The sequence below is a fragment of the Microtus pennsylvanicus genome, chromosome 3, assembly GCF_037038515.1.
Source record: "Microtus pennsylvanicus isolate mMicPen1 chromosome 3, mMicPen1.hap1, whole genome shotgun sequence".
Lineage (NCBI taxonomy): Eukaryota > Metazoa > Chordata > Mammalia > Rodentia > Cricetidae > Microtus > Microtus pennsylvanicus.
The window spans coordinates 13,437,503-13,455,000 of NC_134581.1; the positions used below are offsets into that span (position 1 = coordinate 13,437,503).

Consider the following 17,498-nt stretch of genomic DNA (forward strand, 5'->3'; position numbering starts at 1 on the left):
CCTCTAGGCAGTCTCCTTTTGTTGTGCCCATGAAGCCTCACAGACATGACTTCCACTGAAAAACTGGGGCCACGGGACTCACTGGCAATGACATGCCACCCCAGCAAGACCCTAGCCTGTTTACAAGGGCAGAACAGCTCAGTTTCTCCATGGGAGTCAAGGCTAAAGCTGCCAATGCTCCTTCAGTTCTGATATCCTTGGGACAAAGTCAGCTCTCGCCTGGCCGTTCTTTCCTTTGGTTAGGCCCGGCCACTCCCTGCACCAGGCCTGAGCTTAGGCTCCTTCAGTGACTCCTATGGCTCAGGGCCAATGGCCTGCAGTTAGTTAATTGCTCAGACAGTACTCTTGGGCTCCCAGTGGTATCCTTGTATTGAGTGGGCCCGGATGACTGCAGTCTCCCAAAGGGAGGAGTGAGGTAAGAGCGAAGGCAGAGCAGCTAGGCTTCCTCTAGCTCAGCACCATGGAACAAACAGAAGTGAGCCACAGGGCAGTGGAGAGGAAAGAAAGAGGGGGGAAAGAGAGGGAGGAAGGGAGGGAGGGAGGAAGAAGGAAGGAAGAAGGAAAGGAAAGAAAGGACATCATTTATTCAAAAGGCCATAGAGTGGAGACAGAAAGGCAGTCACATCCCAACAGGGACCAGAAAAGAACCACACACACATGGTCTGGGGCCACATGCAGGAACCTGGCCCACTCCTTTCCTTCCCGAAGCTCCGGACCTGGTGTCAGCATCACGGTTGGAAGATGCGATGTCCCCAGCGTGGCCTGCCCTGGGCTTCCTGAAAGGTAGCCACAGGTTATGAAGGAAGGGCTGGATCAAGACAGCAGAACACCAACTCCAAGCTGACACTGGGGGAGATGGGGTGGGCGGACAGTGGCAATGGATGTGAAGGAGTGAGGGTCTCACCTGTGGGAGGCTCAGCTAGCCATGATATGCTTCACGAACGCTGGAAGGAAAAGGAGAATGAGAAGCTGGAACTCACAGCGGCAGCCAGGGCTGGAGCTGGGTACACGACCCCTCCCCAGGAGACCCTGCCTTTGCTCAGTCTCTATGACTCCTCTCCAGAAGACTCCCACCTGCCTAGTTGGGTCATCCCCCTGCCTCCTCCCCAGGAGACCTCCATCCTGCTGAGCCCACCTTCATAGTTGATGCAGCCATTGGAGTCTTCTTGACCAGCCATCAGTTTCTCCACTTCATCCTCAGTCAGCCTCTCACCTGGCAGGGGAGGGAAGCTGAGTCACACCACCCAGAGATGTGACTGAGGAGGGTGGGGAGGAGCTTATTCACCCTCTGAATGGTGAGTTTGCCATAGCATTATCGCTCCCAAGGTCATGGCCAGCCATCACTCCTGTTTCCAAGGCCAGAACAACCAATCATAGGTCAAGAAGTACAGGACCTTGAGATGAAGACCTGGGCCCTCCTGTTAGCCTAGGCATCTTTGTGTATATACTGTCCTCTGTCTCTGCCAGGATGCCAGGGTCCTCTGCCTCTCTGGTAGCAGTCTCTTGGGGGTAACCCTTTGAGACTGGTAGAAGGACCCATGGAGACTTTGACCGAAGACGGTGGAAGGGACAGAGAGATTTCTCCCTGCTCCACAGACAGCCTGAAATCTTTTTCTTCTCTCTCTCTCTCTCTCTCTCTCTCTCTCTCTCTCTCTCTCTCTCTTTCTGTGTGTATGTGTGCACGTGTACACACACACATTGGTGTTTTGTTTGCATATATGTCTGTGTATGGGTGTCAGACTCCCCTGGAGTTACAGACAATTGTGAGCTGCCATGTAGGTGCTGGGAATTGAACTCAGGTCTTCTGGAAGAGCAGTCAGTGCTCTTAACCACTGAGCCATCTCTCCAGCCCACGATTTTCTTTCTTTTTTAAAAAATTTTCTTTTTTTCACTTATTATTTGAGGTAGGATCTCACACAGAACAGGCTAGCTTCAAACTGGCTATATAACTAGGAGTGACCTTGAATTTCTCCTACTCCTGCCTCCCTCTCCCAAGTGCTGGTATTACACACTTGCACCACAGCGCTGAGGACCCAACCCAGGGCTTCCTGCCTGCTCGGCAGCCACATTCCTAGCTGAAGTCTGTAACCTTCTGACTGTATTGTATTGTGCTGTTCACTGGCAGAGTACCAACTGTGGTGACCCAATCATTCTTCACATACACATGTGTGCGTGCTCACACACACACCTTAAGACCAACATAGGGTTGAACACAGCAGTTGTTCAATAAATGTTTTCTACATGAAGTTTGCTTTGAGGACCAGGTGACCAGGTACCTGATGGTGGAGATGACAGTGGGAGGCACCTACAGTCCACAGATATCACAGGAATGTCACCTTCTTGGCCACAAGAAACAATGGACACCAGGACTACTCATCCAGGAGTACTGTCCTGTCCCATCTCCAGAGCTGTCCCCGCCCTCACTGTGGGTTCTTCTAGCTTCCCTTCTGCCACACTTCAACAGTATTGCTCCCTCTTGCCGCTAAGGCGCCGTGACTATCATTCTGTCTGTTTCAGTGTCACAGATGAGACACAGTGACAGGTGACACAGGGTTTCCCCCAGGATTCCCCAGAGAAGGAGATGGTAGAGGAGGGGCTGCCCTCACCCAACGTGGCCAGCACATGGCGGAGCTCTGCACCCATGACTGTGCCGTTGCCCTCCTTGTCAAAGACCCTCAGCCCTTCCACGAAGTCCTCGTACGTGCCGGTGTCCTTGTTCTTGGAGACGTGCTGAAGCATGGGCAGGAACGTTTCAAAGTCCATCATCTTGGAATTGAGCTCTGCAGACAGATGGTCCCAAGTCCCGGCTTAGAGGATGGTCGGGTACAGCCTTCCCCCATGCCCAACGCTGAGGGGCCATCCCACTCCCAGGGTTCCTGAGTACCCTGGCGCAAGTGCTGGAGACAAAGCGCATCAGCACCTGGGGCATTGATAATCTACCGAGAAATGCCTGGGTTACATAGACCTTTGCTATCCCTAAGTGGGTCCAAGGTGGGCTCTGTTCTCTACTCCTTTCTCTCTCTCTCTCCCCCTCCCCCGAGATCTTACTACATACCTCATGCCAGACTGAATCTTACCATGTAGACCAGGCTGGCCTCAATTTTATGGCAGTCCCGTTGCCTTCACCTTCCCAGTGTTGGGATTAGAGGTGTATACTACATCTGTATCTTGTAGACTTTGGACATGTGCCATCCTTCCCTGTCTAGGTAGTGCCAAGGATCAAAACCCAGGGTTTCCAGTAAGCTAGGCAAGCATTCTCCCAAATGAACAACATCCACGGTGTTCCTTTTCCCCTTTTGAGATGTAGCCTTACTCTGTAGCCCAGGCTATCCTGGAGCTATGTAGCCTAGACTGGCTGTCAAGTCATAGTGATCCACCTTCCTCAACTCTTCATTGTTGGCTTTGTAGGCCTATATCACCATACCCTGGTCTCATTTCTTATAGACCTTACCCTGTCCACCCCCTGTGGACACAGTTGAGCCCAACAGAGGCCCTCCCTGGACCTATCTATGATGAGGGCCTGGGTGTCATCTTTCCGAGTCAAACCAAGCAGCTAAGGTGAGGGGAGTTGACAAAGACCCACAAAGGTATGCTGAAGGCTGGCATAAAAACAAGCAGCCATGTCCCCTGACTGACCCTTGCACCAGCATGGATTCTCTTGAGCACTAGGGTCCATCCCTGTGGCCAGAAAGGGTCCAGCACACCCATCCTGCTTGCCTCCTACCACCATGGCCTGGTCACCAGTCTCACATCCTCATCCCAATAGCAGGAGAAAAATTAGGAAGCAGGTCAGTGAGGTTCCCATGACACCCGATACCCGCCCACCCTGGCAGTCCCCCCTGGGGCTGGCACTAAGGGACAGGGTGTACTACCTTCCTGTTTGGGCTTCCCCAGGACACGGAGCACTTCTGCCTGGGTAGGATTTTGACCCAGAGCCCGCAGGACATCCCCACACTGCCCATACGTGATCTTCATCTCGCCCTTGGGGGTGCGGTCAAACAGTTGGAAGGCTTCCTTGAACTCTGTGGGAAAGGGCAATGAGCTCTGGATACTCCCTGGAGGATCCCAACCCTCTCTCCACCCCATTCCCCTCACCAACGATTTGAATTGGGAATCCCTGGTCCACCCCACCACTCCCTGGGCTCAGGATCCTGCTCACCTTCGATCTGTTCGGGCGTGAACTCGATCTGCAAAGAAATCCAAAGACTGAGTACCTTTGGGTCATCGTGGGCCACCTAGGTCTCAGGCCCCTGGCTGTACCAGCCTGTCTGAGAGCAGCTGCACAGCCTTTACCACCCAGGACCTCATGCAGTCTCCCTAGATGTCCTCCTGCTGCTGCAACAACCTCACACACCTGTCCAACCCAAAGGCTTTGGGTCTATGTGGAATCAGATGGTGATATCAGGCCATGCCAGAAATGTTCAGTGTTGCAGGCCTGACCGAGCTGACTTCAGGGGGAGGAGCAAGCATCTGGCTTGGGGCCAGAGGCTATGTCAGCATGGAAGCATGTCTGTGGACAATCAAGTTGCATGCTTGTGCCCATGTGTGTGTCTGTCCCTCACAGATCCCCTTGGGGCTTTCAAGGCTGGACTCTGATCCCAAAGCCCTGCCTATGGACCCAAGGCAGCCCCCCCACTCCAGCATAGCACAGACACAGGGCTGTGGAGCATTCTGAGGCCACCACGCCCCCCCCCAGGTCAGGAGGCCTCCTGGGACCCAGCAGCCCCCTCCCCATCGGCTTCCAGTCTATTTTTACCACTGCAGTCACTCTCCCCAAAGTCAAGGTCACATCAGGAAACGGAACTGGGGGAAGAGGGCATGGCTGGCACCCGAGAGCCCCTCCATCGTGCACAGCACTGCGCCGAAGGACACCCCTTTCCTGTCCCCTGCTGTGGGTGGCCCTCCAATTTGAGGTCAACCCAGTATGGAGAAAAACATCATTCCTGACTCTCTGAGAACTCTCTTTGGGAAAACCTGGGGAGACAGGACTCCCTGACTTCTGGAAAAGGCTCTGCCCTTCTCTGCCAGCTGGGGAGAGAGAAAGGGAAAGGAGAGGGCCTCTTCATTCCCCTCTTTTGAGACATAAATTTGTGCCAGTCTCATGCCTGGTGAGACTGGACAATGCCACCATGGGGTCTCAGGGGAGTTGTAGCCTTACAAGGCATCCTCAGGACACATTCTAGGGCCTAAGGGTGACAGATGAACAGAGAGTCAACTCTGGGGTACGGCAGTCTTACAAGTGGGGGACTCATGGTTCCATTTCACCGTGGCGGACACTAAAGATTCGAGCAACTAAGGTGGAACCGAGTTGACTACAAACCCAGCGACATAGGCAGTGCCTCTGGGAAGAAGAGTGCAGGACCAGATACAGGCTCTGTCAGAGCGACTCAGGGCATGGTGGATGTGTTGGGGAGGAAAGGACTCCGCAGGCCCCTCAAGAGGCAGCCAGAGCAGCGGTGGCCACTGGCCAGCTGAGAACAGGACGCAGGCTGCGTGCTGCTATGCGGATGCCACAGGTGGCAGGCACGGCTCGCCCTCCCAGTTTAGACTCTGGGAAAGACAGCCAGGCCAGGAAAGCTCTTGGGGCTGCTTGGTCGTGCTCCACAACCAGCTTCCTGCACGACTTCCAGAGCCTCCCTTTCCAGCCTTTCCTCCTTTCTCCCCAGCTAAAGTGAAGCCCAGGAGGGACCTGCCAGCTCTGGGGTTGGGGATCTTGGCAGGGGTGAGTGTCACCCAGCCTGGGCAAGGCCCTGATTTCCCTTACACACTATTCCACCTGAGGATGCTTGATATGGACTCGAGACCCCCAACCGGTGTACAGCCAGAGAAGGAAGAGCCCTGTAGAGTGGGGGACAACTGGCTCCAGGATTTCCTAAAGGTGCAATCCAGAAAGAACCAGGGAAGTCACCAGAACTCATTCCCCGGTCCAGACTCTCCTCTAACAATGCCTCTTGGCAGCCTCAGGGCAGGCTCGCCAGCTGTCTGACCACCAGCCCTCCGCCCTTGGTCCCGCAGATGTCTGAAGCAAGTGGGTCTTGTTTAACCTCTGCACAGAAACTGCCAGCTTCTAGGGTCTTATCCGCCATGGTAGGTCCCACTCTGAGATTCGCTCATTTGCTCTGTTCCTCCTGCTACAATGTGACTCCCTCACTCACCTTAACCTTGGAAGCATCAAACTCTGCTTCCTTGGGGCGCTCAGACTCAGGTGCAGTGGCAGGTGCAGCGGCAGGTGCAGCTGCAGGGGCTGGAGCTGCTTTGGGGGCAGCGGCCTTGGCATCATCCTTCTTGGGTTCTGGCTTCTTGGGGGCCATTGGAGCTGTAATCACAGAGAGGTAGAAAGAAGGAAGGATGAATAGAAGAGGGTAGGTGAGCCTTCTGCCACCCTGGGCTTTATCTTGCCCATATACCTCCTGACCCCAGCCCCACCCCTGCCGTGCACAATAGGGACAGGGCCATAAAAGGACATTGGCTCTGCTCAAGGGGCTATTTTGGGTCCTGGAGAGGGCATTGTTCGGGCCCAGGAATGGGTGGGGGAGGGAGGGTGCTCCATTCCCCCAGTCACCTGTTGGGGAGAGGGAGGGGGAGGGAGACAGAGGCCATTGCTCAGCCTGTGCTCTGAGCACACAGGCACACAGACACACACACACACACACAGAGAGAGAGAGAGAGAGAGAGAGAGAGAGAAAGAGAGTTACTCTTCTGCAGGCTAATACATTTTGGACAGGTAAAGGTTAGGAAAGTGTGTGCTGCAGGCTTTGCACCATGGTAGGGGCTGCAATGACCTAAGGGTCACTCTTGAGTTAAACTTTGCACCTGGGCATCCCAGGTGCTATGTTCAAGAGCAAGGGGAGATAGGTATGGAACCCCTTTCCAGACAGGGGTTCCCAGGCTGAGTGGGTGGTGGGAGGAATCTGAATATTTGTATATGTTGTCTGGTTGTCTCTGTGCCAGGGTCCGTGAGTGGCCGACTAGGTCTGGGAGAAGGGTCTGTGTCTTGTCTCTGCGGGTCTGTTTCCAGGTGTTCACATTCATGTATGTCTTTGTGTGTCTGAGTGAGTGCCTGTGATGTGGGCTCTGTGTGTTTATGTCTGCGTGTTTATACGTACTGGTGTGTGAGTGAGTAGCAACAGCAGCCAGCTGCAGCCCAGTCATGGGGTCCCAGGGTCTCCAGGAACACCCCAAGTGCAAGCAGAAAGGCTGACACTCCCTTGAGGACTGTCCTCCACACTAGTTCAAACCGCCTTTTACAGCTCCTGCCAACTAGTGTCTCAAGTTTCCCCCGCTTTGCTTCTTTCTGACTCTCCCTGTGATGCCCAGTGCCCATGTTTCCCCTCATACTCCAAGGTCCAGCCTCTTGTTCACCCCTAGTTGCCCCCACACCCTCTATCCCTTCCTGATTGCCCCTCCATTTGCCCTCTCTGGAGCTTTCTGCTGCTACTCCTCCCATTATCCCATGCTTCCTTCTGCTCTGGGGGATCCTGCATCTCTGAGGGACCCCAACATGCTGGGTAAGTTTTGCTCCTAGGTGCAAAACTTAGGCAATCTAAGATTCTCATTCCTCAATGCCTGCTCCTAAGGTTCACCCCACAGTGTGCAAACAACAGTGTCCAGCCCCTGGAACCAGATGGCTATGATGTAGCACAGCCTGGCCGGGCCACCACTTGGAGAAATGAGAGACTGAGGTGGCATAAGGCCCTTCCAGCGCAAACTCCGAGTGAGGACATCTTGCAAACACATTGGGTCCTGTTCCCGCCTAGTGTCTGTGCATGTGGGGGGAGGAGGGGTGTTCCTAGTTATTTTTAAGTGCCTGAAGCCTTTGATAGAAACTTCAGAGGCAGCGCCTCCCACCCTGAGTCCCAGGGGACTTCTCAGGCATGAGAAAGGGTATAACTCAAGCTAAGACAAGGTATCAAGACTTCAACCTGGGGCCCCCACCATCTTCCTCCTGGACCCTGGCTCCTCTCATCTTGTCACTCAGCCTTCCAATGAAGGAAGGGACAACAGTCCAGGGCTGAGTCCCCATCCCTGGCTGGAACACATTCCTCCCTTCATCTGGAGGGCAGAACACCCCGCATCTGGAAATCTGACAATATCCGGGGCTGGGAAGGGGGGACAAGTTTTTCACTTTTCTTCCAGATGTTTGGCAAGAGTATTGAGAAAGAGAGAAGTGGGGGAGGGTCCACAGAGACATCAGAAATACCACAAAGGAGAAGACAACCCAAGGTTGTATGTATGTATGGAGAGAGAGAGAGAGAGAGAGAGAGAGAGAGAGAGAGAGAGAGCACTTTGTACCACCAGAGTGCCCAGACCAGCTGACCCTTAGCACACACCCCTACCCAACACAACTAGCCCTAGACGGGGCATCATCTACCCACAAGCATAGCCAAGACACTACCCAAATCCCTTTCACTGAGTAGGGCAAAACTGAGGCCCAGGGTCGAGGATGCATACACAGGGTGACTCAGACTTTCTGCCCCATTTTGTTCACCCTAACACTGTTATCCTTTGGAAAGCGGCTCAAACAGAGGTAAGTGCATAGCAAGCCCAACCAGGTCCTCAGTTTCTAGTCTGTGTCTGTGATCTGTACTAAGAGGCTCATGTAGTCAGAACCACACGGCACTCTCTTCCCCTCTCTGAGCTGGTGAAAGGGAGAGACGTCTTGATCCCATGTCCTCACACACAGAGCAGCTGTGGCCATGGAGAGAAAGTACACGGAACGCCTTCCTTCCTCCCCAGGGCTCAAATGGAGGTAAACCTCTGCTCAAACTCCGACTCTCGGCTTGCCCATAGAAGTACTTTGCGCACTTTGACAGGTACCCAGCACCCAGTAGGGGCCCTCCCAAGGCCAGCCTACTACAGACAGCAGGTTTGGTTGGCTAAAGCATGGTGAGCAGGTGGGCAGGCCCTGAGGGGCCTGAAGAACCAAAGGGTGGGGTTCTGAATCCCCCCCACCCCCACACCCCCCCCACCCTCGGCTCTGACATCTGAGCAATGGCCCAGCCGAGGACAAATTGCTAGCTAAGCTCCACAGTCCTGGGGTGAGGAGATGAGACATCTCACTTTTCTTTGCCCCCTGGGCCCTGTCTTCTGAGATGCTTGTGGGTCTGGGTAGGAAAGTCCCGGGACACGGTTGTTATACTCAGTCCATGGAAACCCCAAAAGACCACCAGGGAGACCAACTCACTAAAATGCAAAAGCAAAGTTTATTGTGTGCACAATACAAGCTGGCAGGGACCTTGTCAAAGCAACTGACACAGTAACAGCAAGAGGAGGTACCCGCCCTTCTACAGGGCATTATTTAAAGGCAAAACCAGAAAAGTTAGATTAGCAGGGTGTGAATGACGGGTTCATTCCTGATCAGCTCACGTCTAGGGGCTGTTCGGAAATTTTATCTTCTAACCTTGCCTGCTGCTTGTCAAGTTGTCTTGTCGGCTGAACTTCAGGTGGGGGCATTCTGCAGTTATCTGTACTTTCCAGGTGGCTACCCTGTTACTTTTGCCCCTAGCCATTTCTGAGGACTGGAATGTTCTACGGGAAATATCTTACACAAGACACAAGATGGAGGTGGAGGACAAAACAGAGGAACTTTGGGTCTTCATTCTCCCCCGCTCTAGTAACTCTAGTGAACCCAGTCATGGGTTCCTGACAGTTGACTCATAAGTATCTTCAGTCCTGAGGGGTCTGTAGATTTGTGATCTCTGGACCATAAGTTGTATTGTACCCAATCTGTCTTTCATAAATTTTACTAGCTGGTTAAGAATGCAAGGCCCAAAAGTCAATAACAAAAGCAGAATTACCAGGGCTCCCAATAGAGTAGAGAGTGGTCAACCAAGGGAGCTATTAACTCAGGTTTCAAAGCAACCCTGGCTGGCCTCATGTTCCCTTTTCTGCTTTCCCATCCTTCTCTAACTTTAGCCATGTTGTCCTTGATTATTCCTGAATGATCTGTCTTCACAACATTCTTCCCCTAGCGCTGCACAGAGCCCACCCTGCTGTAAGAAGTGAAGATTTAATCTCCTCCTGCTCTGCAAGACTACCTCCACCAGGGAGGATAAGGACTCCTCTAGGTGGGAGATGGATTTTTCTATTTGCTCTATATCCACATCTATGGCAGCAATAGGCTGGAGTAATACTGATTCTGGTTACTAGTGCTGAGATTCCTGTGCCTAATTCCCCCAGGCTAGCACCTAAAGTAGGCTAAGGGTGAGGGCTGTCATAGGCTCTCTCTTGTGTCTCCATAGCCGTGATGGTTGGCTCCATCCTTACTTCATGAGGTCTAGGAACCCCTGATCAGTGTGATAGGTTATTCTCGGAATGAACCTGACTAGTACACAATATCCCCTGGTCTGGTTTGGACTTCGATACGCACACAAGGGAAAGCCCCATGGAGCAGGCCCCCCCAAGTGTGACTGTGTGGGAGCAAGTGCTGATCCTGTGTGAAATTGTGGGTAGACAGTGAAGAATTACAGACAGAAGCTTTATCTGGGGGAACCTGTCCTATACATAGTCGCTGTCCAGTCCCTTGTTCTAGGGTAAGGCTTTGTCTGCTCTGTTGTCACCGGCAGTGATTGATGTCAGCTGTCGTAGAAATGGTGGCACTAACTGCTAGCCCCTCCTATCACAACAGAGCCAGCAAGCTTTGATCAAACTGGGCTGGGAAACATTCAGTACCAGGTACAATCTACCCAGCAGATCTATTAAGGGTGCACGTGTCCCATCAATGGGTTGAAGGTTGAACGTGATCATGAGGCTAGATAGAGCTGACATTTGCCTGACTTGGTTGTGGAGTCATCCCCCTGAATGGAACTCGGGGTGACAGGCTAGGGGCCTGAGGTGGATTAATGACCCAGTTGGGTCCTATCGAAACCTTAATGGTGGGTGACTGGCTTTGCAGACGGTGAATGTCAGTACTGGGTCATAGCCAGTGTGGCAGAGCTGTAGGCCCCAGGTCTTACCAGTGGTCCAATCAGTCTTTCTGCCGCCTCAGTGAATTTTATGACAAGCTGGTTGCAGCTCGCTCCAGCAGTCACCCAGGGGTAGTTGGGGTATCGCTCCTTATTATAGAAGGGTCCACAGTCAACTCGTCTGCCTATGGAGCAAGTTCCTATCCCCACTGTCTTCATATCACCTGCCTGTTGGACGTTAGTTAAGACCCCACTGACAGGGGGCGACCAGCTAATCCACCCAGTGGGCTCACATCCCCATTTGGCACAGTAGGCGTCCCCACACCCTCACAAGTACCTTGTCACTCCTTGGAGCGAGAGAGGCCAGAACAGACATAGATTCCCAAGGATTGAGTTGATCCCACTATTCAGGGGTTTTGCATCCATACCTGGGGAATGGTTCCTGGTCTGAGGGGTCCCACCTTTCTCCTGCCAGGTCACAAAGGTCTACACAGAGGTCAGGGAACCAAGTGTCCTTGGGGTTCTGAGCAGAAGAGGTGCTATTAGCTATGGTGCTGCCCTCGTTAACAATCATCCAGGTTTGGTTCCATGGGGAATGGGGGTTCTGCACGGAGGAGGAAGAGGGGACATTGGCAGCTAGTGGTAGAAACAAAATCAATGGGGCTCAACTTGAGCAACGCGGTGAAGATGCAGTTTTAGCAGATTGGAGGGATGTTAGGAAGCCTCCCACGTCCATGTGTCTCCTTTGTAGTCCTCTGAGATGGCAAAGGGAGGTGATGCTGTCCACTTTGCCGTTGGCATGGTCATCAGAACAACAAATGGACCCTTCCATCTTGGCTCCAAGGTCTTGTGCTGATGTCTGCGAATGAGGACCCAGTCGCCTGGCCGGAACCTGTGGGGCTTATTGGGAGCAGCTACTTCATAGATGGTCCTCAACTGGGGTCAGACCTGCTGGTGGGTTGACTGCAGCTTGCGGAGGGAGTTTAGCATATCTTGGTCATCCAGAGTGGAGACCAGGTCAGTCTGGAGGCTTGGTATCATGGAAGGGGGTATTCTATACATAATCTTGAAGGGAGTGAAGCCCGTCTGATATGGAGAGTTCCTCACCCAGAACAGGGCAAAGGGGAAGAGAGTCATCCAGTCCGCGCCAATATCCAGAGCTAACTTAGTTAAGGTATCTTTTAGGGTTCTATTCCTCCTTTCTACCTTCCCTGAGCTCTGGGGTCTAGAAGCACAATGGAGTTTCCAATTGGTCCCCCGTGCAGTGGCTATTCCTGGCTTACCTGTGATATTGTCAGATCCAATCATGACCAGGAAGCCGTACCTGGACAAGATTTCTTCAATTAATTTCTTTGCTAACATGTTGGCCATCTTGTGTTTGATTGAATACGCTTTAGTCCCTCCTGAGAAGGTGTTTATGAATACTGACAAGTACTTATATCCAATTTTTCCAGGTTTGATTTCAGTAAAATCCACTTTCTGATACACACATGGTCGAGTCCCCCTCTGTCCAGCACCAGGATTGGAGGGGGAGGGTATAGCATTGGTCAATTGGCAGGCATAACACTGAGACACAATTTGTTCAATAGCTTGACTGCCATTCTGAATTTTAACTTTGGCCCGAAGCAGTAGGTCCTGCATTCTGTGTCCCCAAATGCGAGGACTGGTGAATCTTTTTGAGTATGTCATGTTCTAGCTTCCTTGGCCGGATGACCTACCTATCAGCTGTTTTCCACCATCTTCTAGGGGTTGAGCCATAGGCAAGGTATGGATCCATGCCAGATCTTCAGGTGTGTATTTGGGAATCTGGAGTAAGTTCCTTTCCCCCGGGTCTATTAAGACTGGCGTAACTCTGGCGGCCATTGCTATCTCTTTGGCAGTCCTATCAGCCAAGTTATTTCCCTTCTGCATGGGTCCTGACCCTCGTATGGGTCAACTCTGAGGGTTCCCAAAGGGCCTGTAGGAGATCCAGAATCTCCTGCTTATTCTTGACTGTATTTTCTTCAGCTGTTAGGAGGCCTCTCTCCTTATAGATTGACCCATGAATATGAGCAGGCATACTTGCTGTCTGGGTAGATGTTTAGCCTCTTTTCTTTTCCCAGTCTCAGGGCTCTAGTGAGAGGCCCTTTGTGCAGATGTTCCCATTGGTAGGGGTTCTGCCCATACAACTTCCATAGTTGTTGTGACTGCTGCCCCCACATACCTCTGTCCACTTAGCACGTAACTGCTTCCATCTGTGAACCAAGTGTCCTCCAAGTCCGGCAGTGGGGTATCCTTCAGGTCCGGTCTGATGCAATGCACTTGTGCCCGTATCCCAGGACAATCATGCCACGGAGCCTCGAGGTCAGGGTCAGGTAGCAACCTGGCAGGGTTGAGAGCTGTTGGGACTTGGAACGTAATCTGAGCTGAATTAAGGAGTCATAGTGGGTCATACAGGTATTGTTCAGCCACCGGTCTGGCAGCTGCTTAAGAATCCCCTCTAATGTGTGGTGGGTGGCAATAGTCGGATTCTGTCCCAGAGTTAGCTTGTCTGCATCTTTTACCAGCAGGGCTACAGCTGCTATAATGCAGACACAAGGAGGCCAGGCTGCTGCCACAAGATTAACTTTTGGACAGGCAGGCCATTGGGTACTTCCATGGTCCCACTGCCTGGATGAGCACCTCTTTGCTATTCCCGTGTGCTCATCCACGAACAGGTAGAAGGGCTTATTTACATCTGGGAGTCCGAGTGCCGGAGTCTCCAGGAGTTTCCGTTTCAGAGTGTCAAATGCCTTCTGTCTCTCCTCAGTCCAGGTGAAATCATCCTTGTTGGCTTCATACAAAGATTTAGCTATTTCTGCAAACCCAGGGATCCAGAGGCGACAGAACTCAGCAGTCCCCAGGAACTCCATTACTTATCTGGCAGAAGTGAGAATTGAGATTTTTAGTACTGTCTCCTTGCCAGCCTTAGAAAGCTGTCATTGGCCTTCTTTAAGGATGTATCCCAGGTACATTACCTGTGGTTGGCAGACCTCCCAATAGCTGTATATAGTAGGGCAAATCTGTAATTGCAGACAGAAAACATCCATGAAGACACAAGTGAATTTGAGGCCAGCCTGGGGTACATGAGACCTTATCTAAATCAATACATAAACTTTTTTTTAAAAATTTTAAATACTGGGTGTGGTGGTGCACACCTTTAATCTCCCTTGGGAGGCAGAGGCAGGTGGATCTCTGAGTTTGGGGCTATCTTGGTCTATACAGAAAGTTCCAGGACAGCCAGGGCTACACAGAAAAACCCTGCGATAAAAACAGAAAGAAAGAAAGAAAGAAAGAAAGAAAGAAAGAAAGAAAGAAAGAAAGAAAGAAAGAAAGAAAGAAAGGAAGGAAGGAAGGACTGGAGGATGGCTCAGCAGTTAAGAGCATTTGCAGAAGTCCAAGTTCCAGTTCCTAGCATTATCGTGCCTGCCTGTGTGTGTATATGTGTGTGTGTGGCATGCACTCATACATATACACACATAAATAAAAATAAAAATCTCAAAGAAAAACTTCAGTCCTAAATCCATCTCTGGAGGCAGAAAGGATGGAGGCGCTTCCTGAATAGTTGATACATTCTAATGACCACAGAGCCCCTGCCCCCAGGACAGTATGAAGCAAACAGTCCTCAAATCCACCATCTGCTCACTGTGTCCTTCCTCTTCCAGTGTGCACCTCAGCTCAGGTCCCCTGCTCAGGGCTCCTTGCTCCCCAGCTACTGGTTGAGACCTTGTCACCGCTGAGAGGTAAGGGTAAGGTTCAGGTGGAAGCCGAGCAGTGAAGACTGGCCAGCAGGGGGCATAGAAGGGAAAGGAACCAGCAGCCTTTGGTTCCCAAACCCAGACTCTAGAATCCTAACCCAGACTCAAAAGATGAAACCGTCAAGCCTAAACCCAGACCCCAGATCAAGGGTTCGCCGCCTGAACTCAGACCCCAAAGTACAGCACACCTATGACCCAGGCCCAGGTCTTGGGACTCACACCCTGAATCCAGACTCTAAAACCTGGGATGTCAAACCTTAAGCCCAGATCCCAAGACCCAGGATGAAGAAATCTTTTTTTTCTTTCTCTTCAATTTGTTGAGATATGGTCTCTCTGTGTACTTCTGGCTATCCTGGAACCCAATATGTAGACCAGGCTGGCCTAAAATTAAGAGATCCTCCTGCCTCTGACTCTCAACGATGGGACTAAAGGCATGTGCAGCCACCACACAACAGGATGAAGAAGTCTAAAATCGTATCTAAGATCCAGGATTCAAGACTTTAAATCTAAATCTATCCTCAGGACAGGTGAATGATGACCTTCCACGTGGCCACTGCCTGCTGCATGGAGTGGACAAGACAGGCTATGGGAAGGGCAAACTCTTGGCAGTCAGTGGTGGGTGCTTGGCAAACTTCCCTGCCAGTGTTTGAAGGGCATGAGGAATACCCCTCATCCTATCAGAGCCAATATGGGTAGCTAAGAGTATGGTGGCCGCATGGGACAGAGGGTTGACTGTCCCTTGTGCCCAAGAGCCAGAAGCAGGGAAGGAGAGTCAGGCTCCCCATGTGTCCTTGTCCCCCAGCCACAGGCTCCACAAGCATCCTGGCCTGCCTGGGTCCGCCCCTCCTGGCTTGCAGCCTCTGGGCTGGGATGCAGGCCCACACTTCCCGGAGGAGTAGTCGAGAACGTGGCCTGGGCCAGACCCAGAGCCTTAGAAGTAGGTCAAATGTTGCTGTGCAGCAGGTCCTGGGGACCCTGTCATGGCCCAAGCAGGCCTACACCTGTGTGTCACCAGAAATGCCAACTCATGACCATATGTTGAGTCCCCATGAACACAGACCCTTCCTGGGGTCCCTGGGTCCCGCCTCAGTTGCACAGATGGAGGATTCATAGTCCTGGGAGGATGAGAAGGCTGCCCAGTAACTCTGGCTAGAGGTGTCAAGAGGCAGTCAAAATGACTAGGAAAGCAAATGAATGTATGAGTATCTGTACCATCCTTTGGCCTTGGGTGAAAGTCTGACTCCAAGGAGGACTTCCCAGCAGGACTGATCAGCCACCAACAGGATGTGGCCTCCTTCCCATGGCCCAGCCCCAGGCCTGGAAAAATGGAAAACAGTGCTTAACGGGGAGGCAGAAGACTCTGCTCTTGAGACCTGGCCTCTGTTCCTCCTGGCCTCAGTTTCCCTATCTAGCCAATGGACAGCGGTAAGGCAGATGATGGTGGGTTCTGAGGGCAATGCCTACTCTAAGTACCGGCCCATCCTCACCACCACACACAGGCAATTCTGTCCTCAGGCAGGCCAAACACAACTCCCAGGCCCCTCCCTTTGCCCACTGTGCTGACGGGGACCAGATGCTCCAGCCTTGTGGTTCTAGGGGTGGGGGTGGCAGGGCTCAGCGGGCTGGCAGACAAGCCCTGGGTTTGGCCCAGGGACCTATAATCAGCTCCTGCCCCTCTGATCCAGGCCCAGGACTGACGCTTTGGGGCTGTGGTGTCCTGGCCGGCTGTGGCCATGGCCGCTATATTTGGGAACCTAATTCAGCATGAAGGAGGAGGTAGCAAGCCAGAGCCTCCAGGGCCTAGGGCCTCATGGGGGACAGTGTGGGGACAGCAATGTCCATTCTTGGTCCTTTATGGATGGAAGGCACATCACTGTCTTCAGGAGATGAACTGGTCTCACAAGTCTGGCAAGAGGGACCTTGATATTGCCCTCACAGCTCACCTGAGGAAAAACTCTGAAACTATGTCTGAAAATACTGACCCCCTTATTGGATGCAAAAAGTAGGAATACAAGTTAAGGCTCTGCAGTCTAAGCAAATGAGAAGGGGTTGGAGCTATAAGGAGTAAATGGAGGGCTAGATGAATGGTTCAGAGGTGAAGGGTTTGCTGTACAACCACGGGGACCTGAGTTCACAACCCCAGAACGCCACATAAAGCCTGGACACAGTCATCCCAGTGTCCCTGTTGGCGGATAGGACACAGAGACAGCCTGGAAGTCTAAGGACCTGCCCGCCTGGTGTACACAGAAGCAAGTAATAAGAGACCCTGCCTCCAACAAGATGGAAAGTCAGGACCGACCCCACGCACATGCCATGGAGTGCAGGCACCCACATTCCACCCACGAACATCACACATACACGTAAACATTTTTATTTATTTTAATTAATTCTTATGTATATGAGTGTTTTGCCTAAATGTATGTGTACCACATGCATGCCTGATGCCCACAGAGACCGGAAGATGAAGATGGCATTGGATCTTCTGAGACTGCAGTTACAGACAGTTGTGAGCTGCCGTGTGGGTGCTGGGAATCAAACCTTGGGTCCTCTGGAAGAACAGCCAGTGCTCTTAACTGCTGAGCCATCTCTCCAGTCTCCTGCAACATTTATTTATTTATTTATTTATTTATTTATTTATTTATTTATTTATTTATTTATTCTGCAGGGTGAATGGAGCAGAAGGAAAGCTCCTAAGGAGTGGAACTTGAGGGAGAGAGGGGTCTGGCAGAGAGGGTGAGGTCTCAACATGCTGGTTAAGGTAGCTGAGAAGATGGCCTGGGCTGAGATTGAAGGTACACCTCAATCCATTTTCCTCAGC

At 52.0% G+C, this 17,498-nt stretch overlaps 1 protein-coding gene across 1 annotated transcript; it reads right to left on the reverse strand.

Annotated features, from left to right (window-relative positions):
- Positions 1–564: 564 nt before the first annotated feature.
- Positions 565–6,394, reverse strand: Myl3 (myosin light chain 3). Its single transcript, XM_075964421.1, has 7 exons — positions 6,156–6,394; positions 4,160–4,187; positions 3,873–4,022; positions 2,607–2,780; positions 1,136–1,213; positions 905–944; positions 565–776 (listed from the first exon to the last, which is right to left on the reverse strand). The coding sequence occupies exons 1-6, from the start codon at positions 6,309–6,311 to the stop codon at positions 916–918; spliced, it is 615 nt and encodes a 204-aa protein (XP_075820536.1). The 5' UTR covers positions 6,312–6,394; the 3' UTR covers positions 565–776; positions 905–915.
- Positions 6,395–17,498: the final 11,104 nt, after the last annotated feature.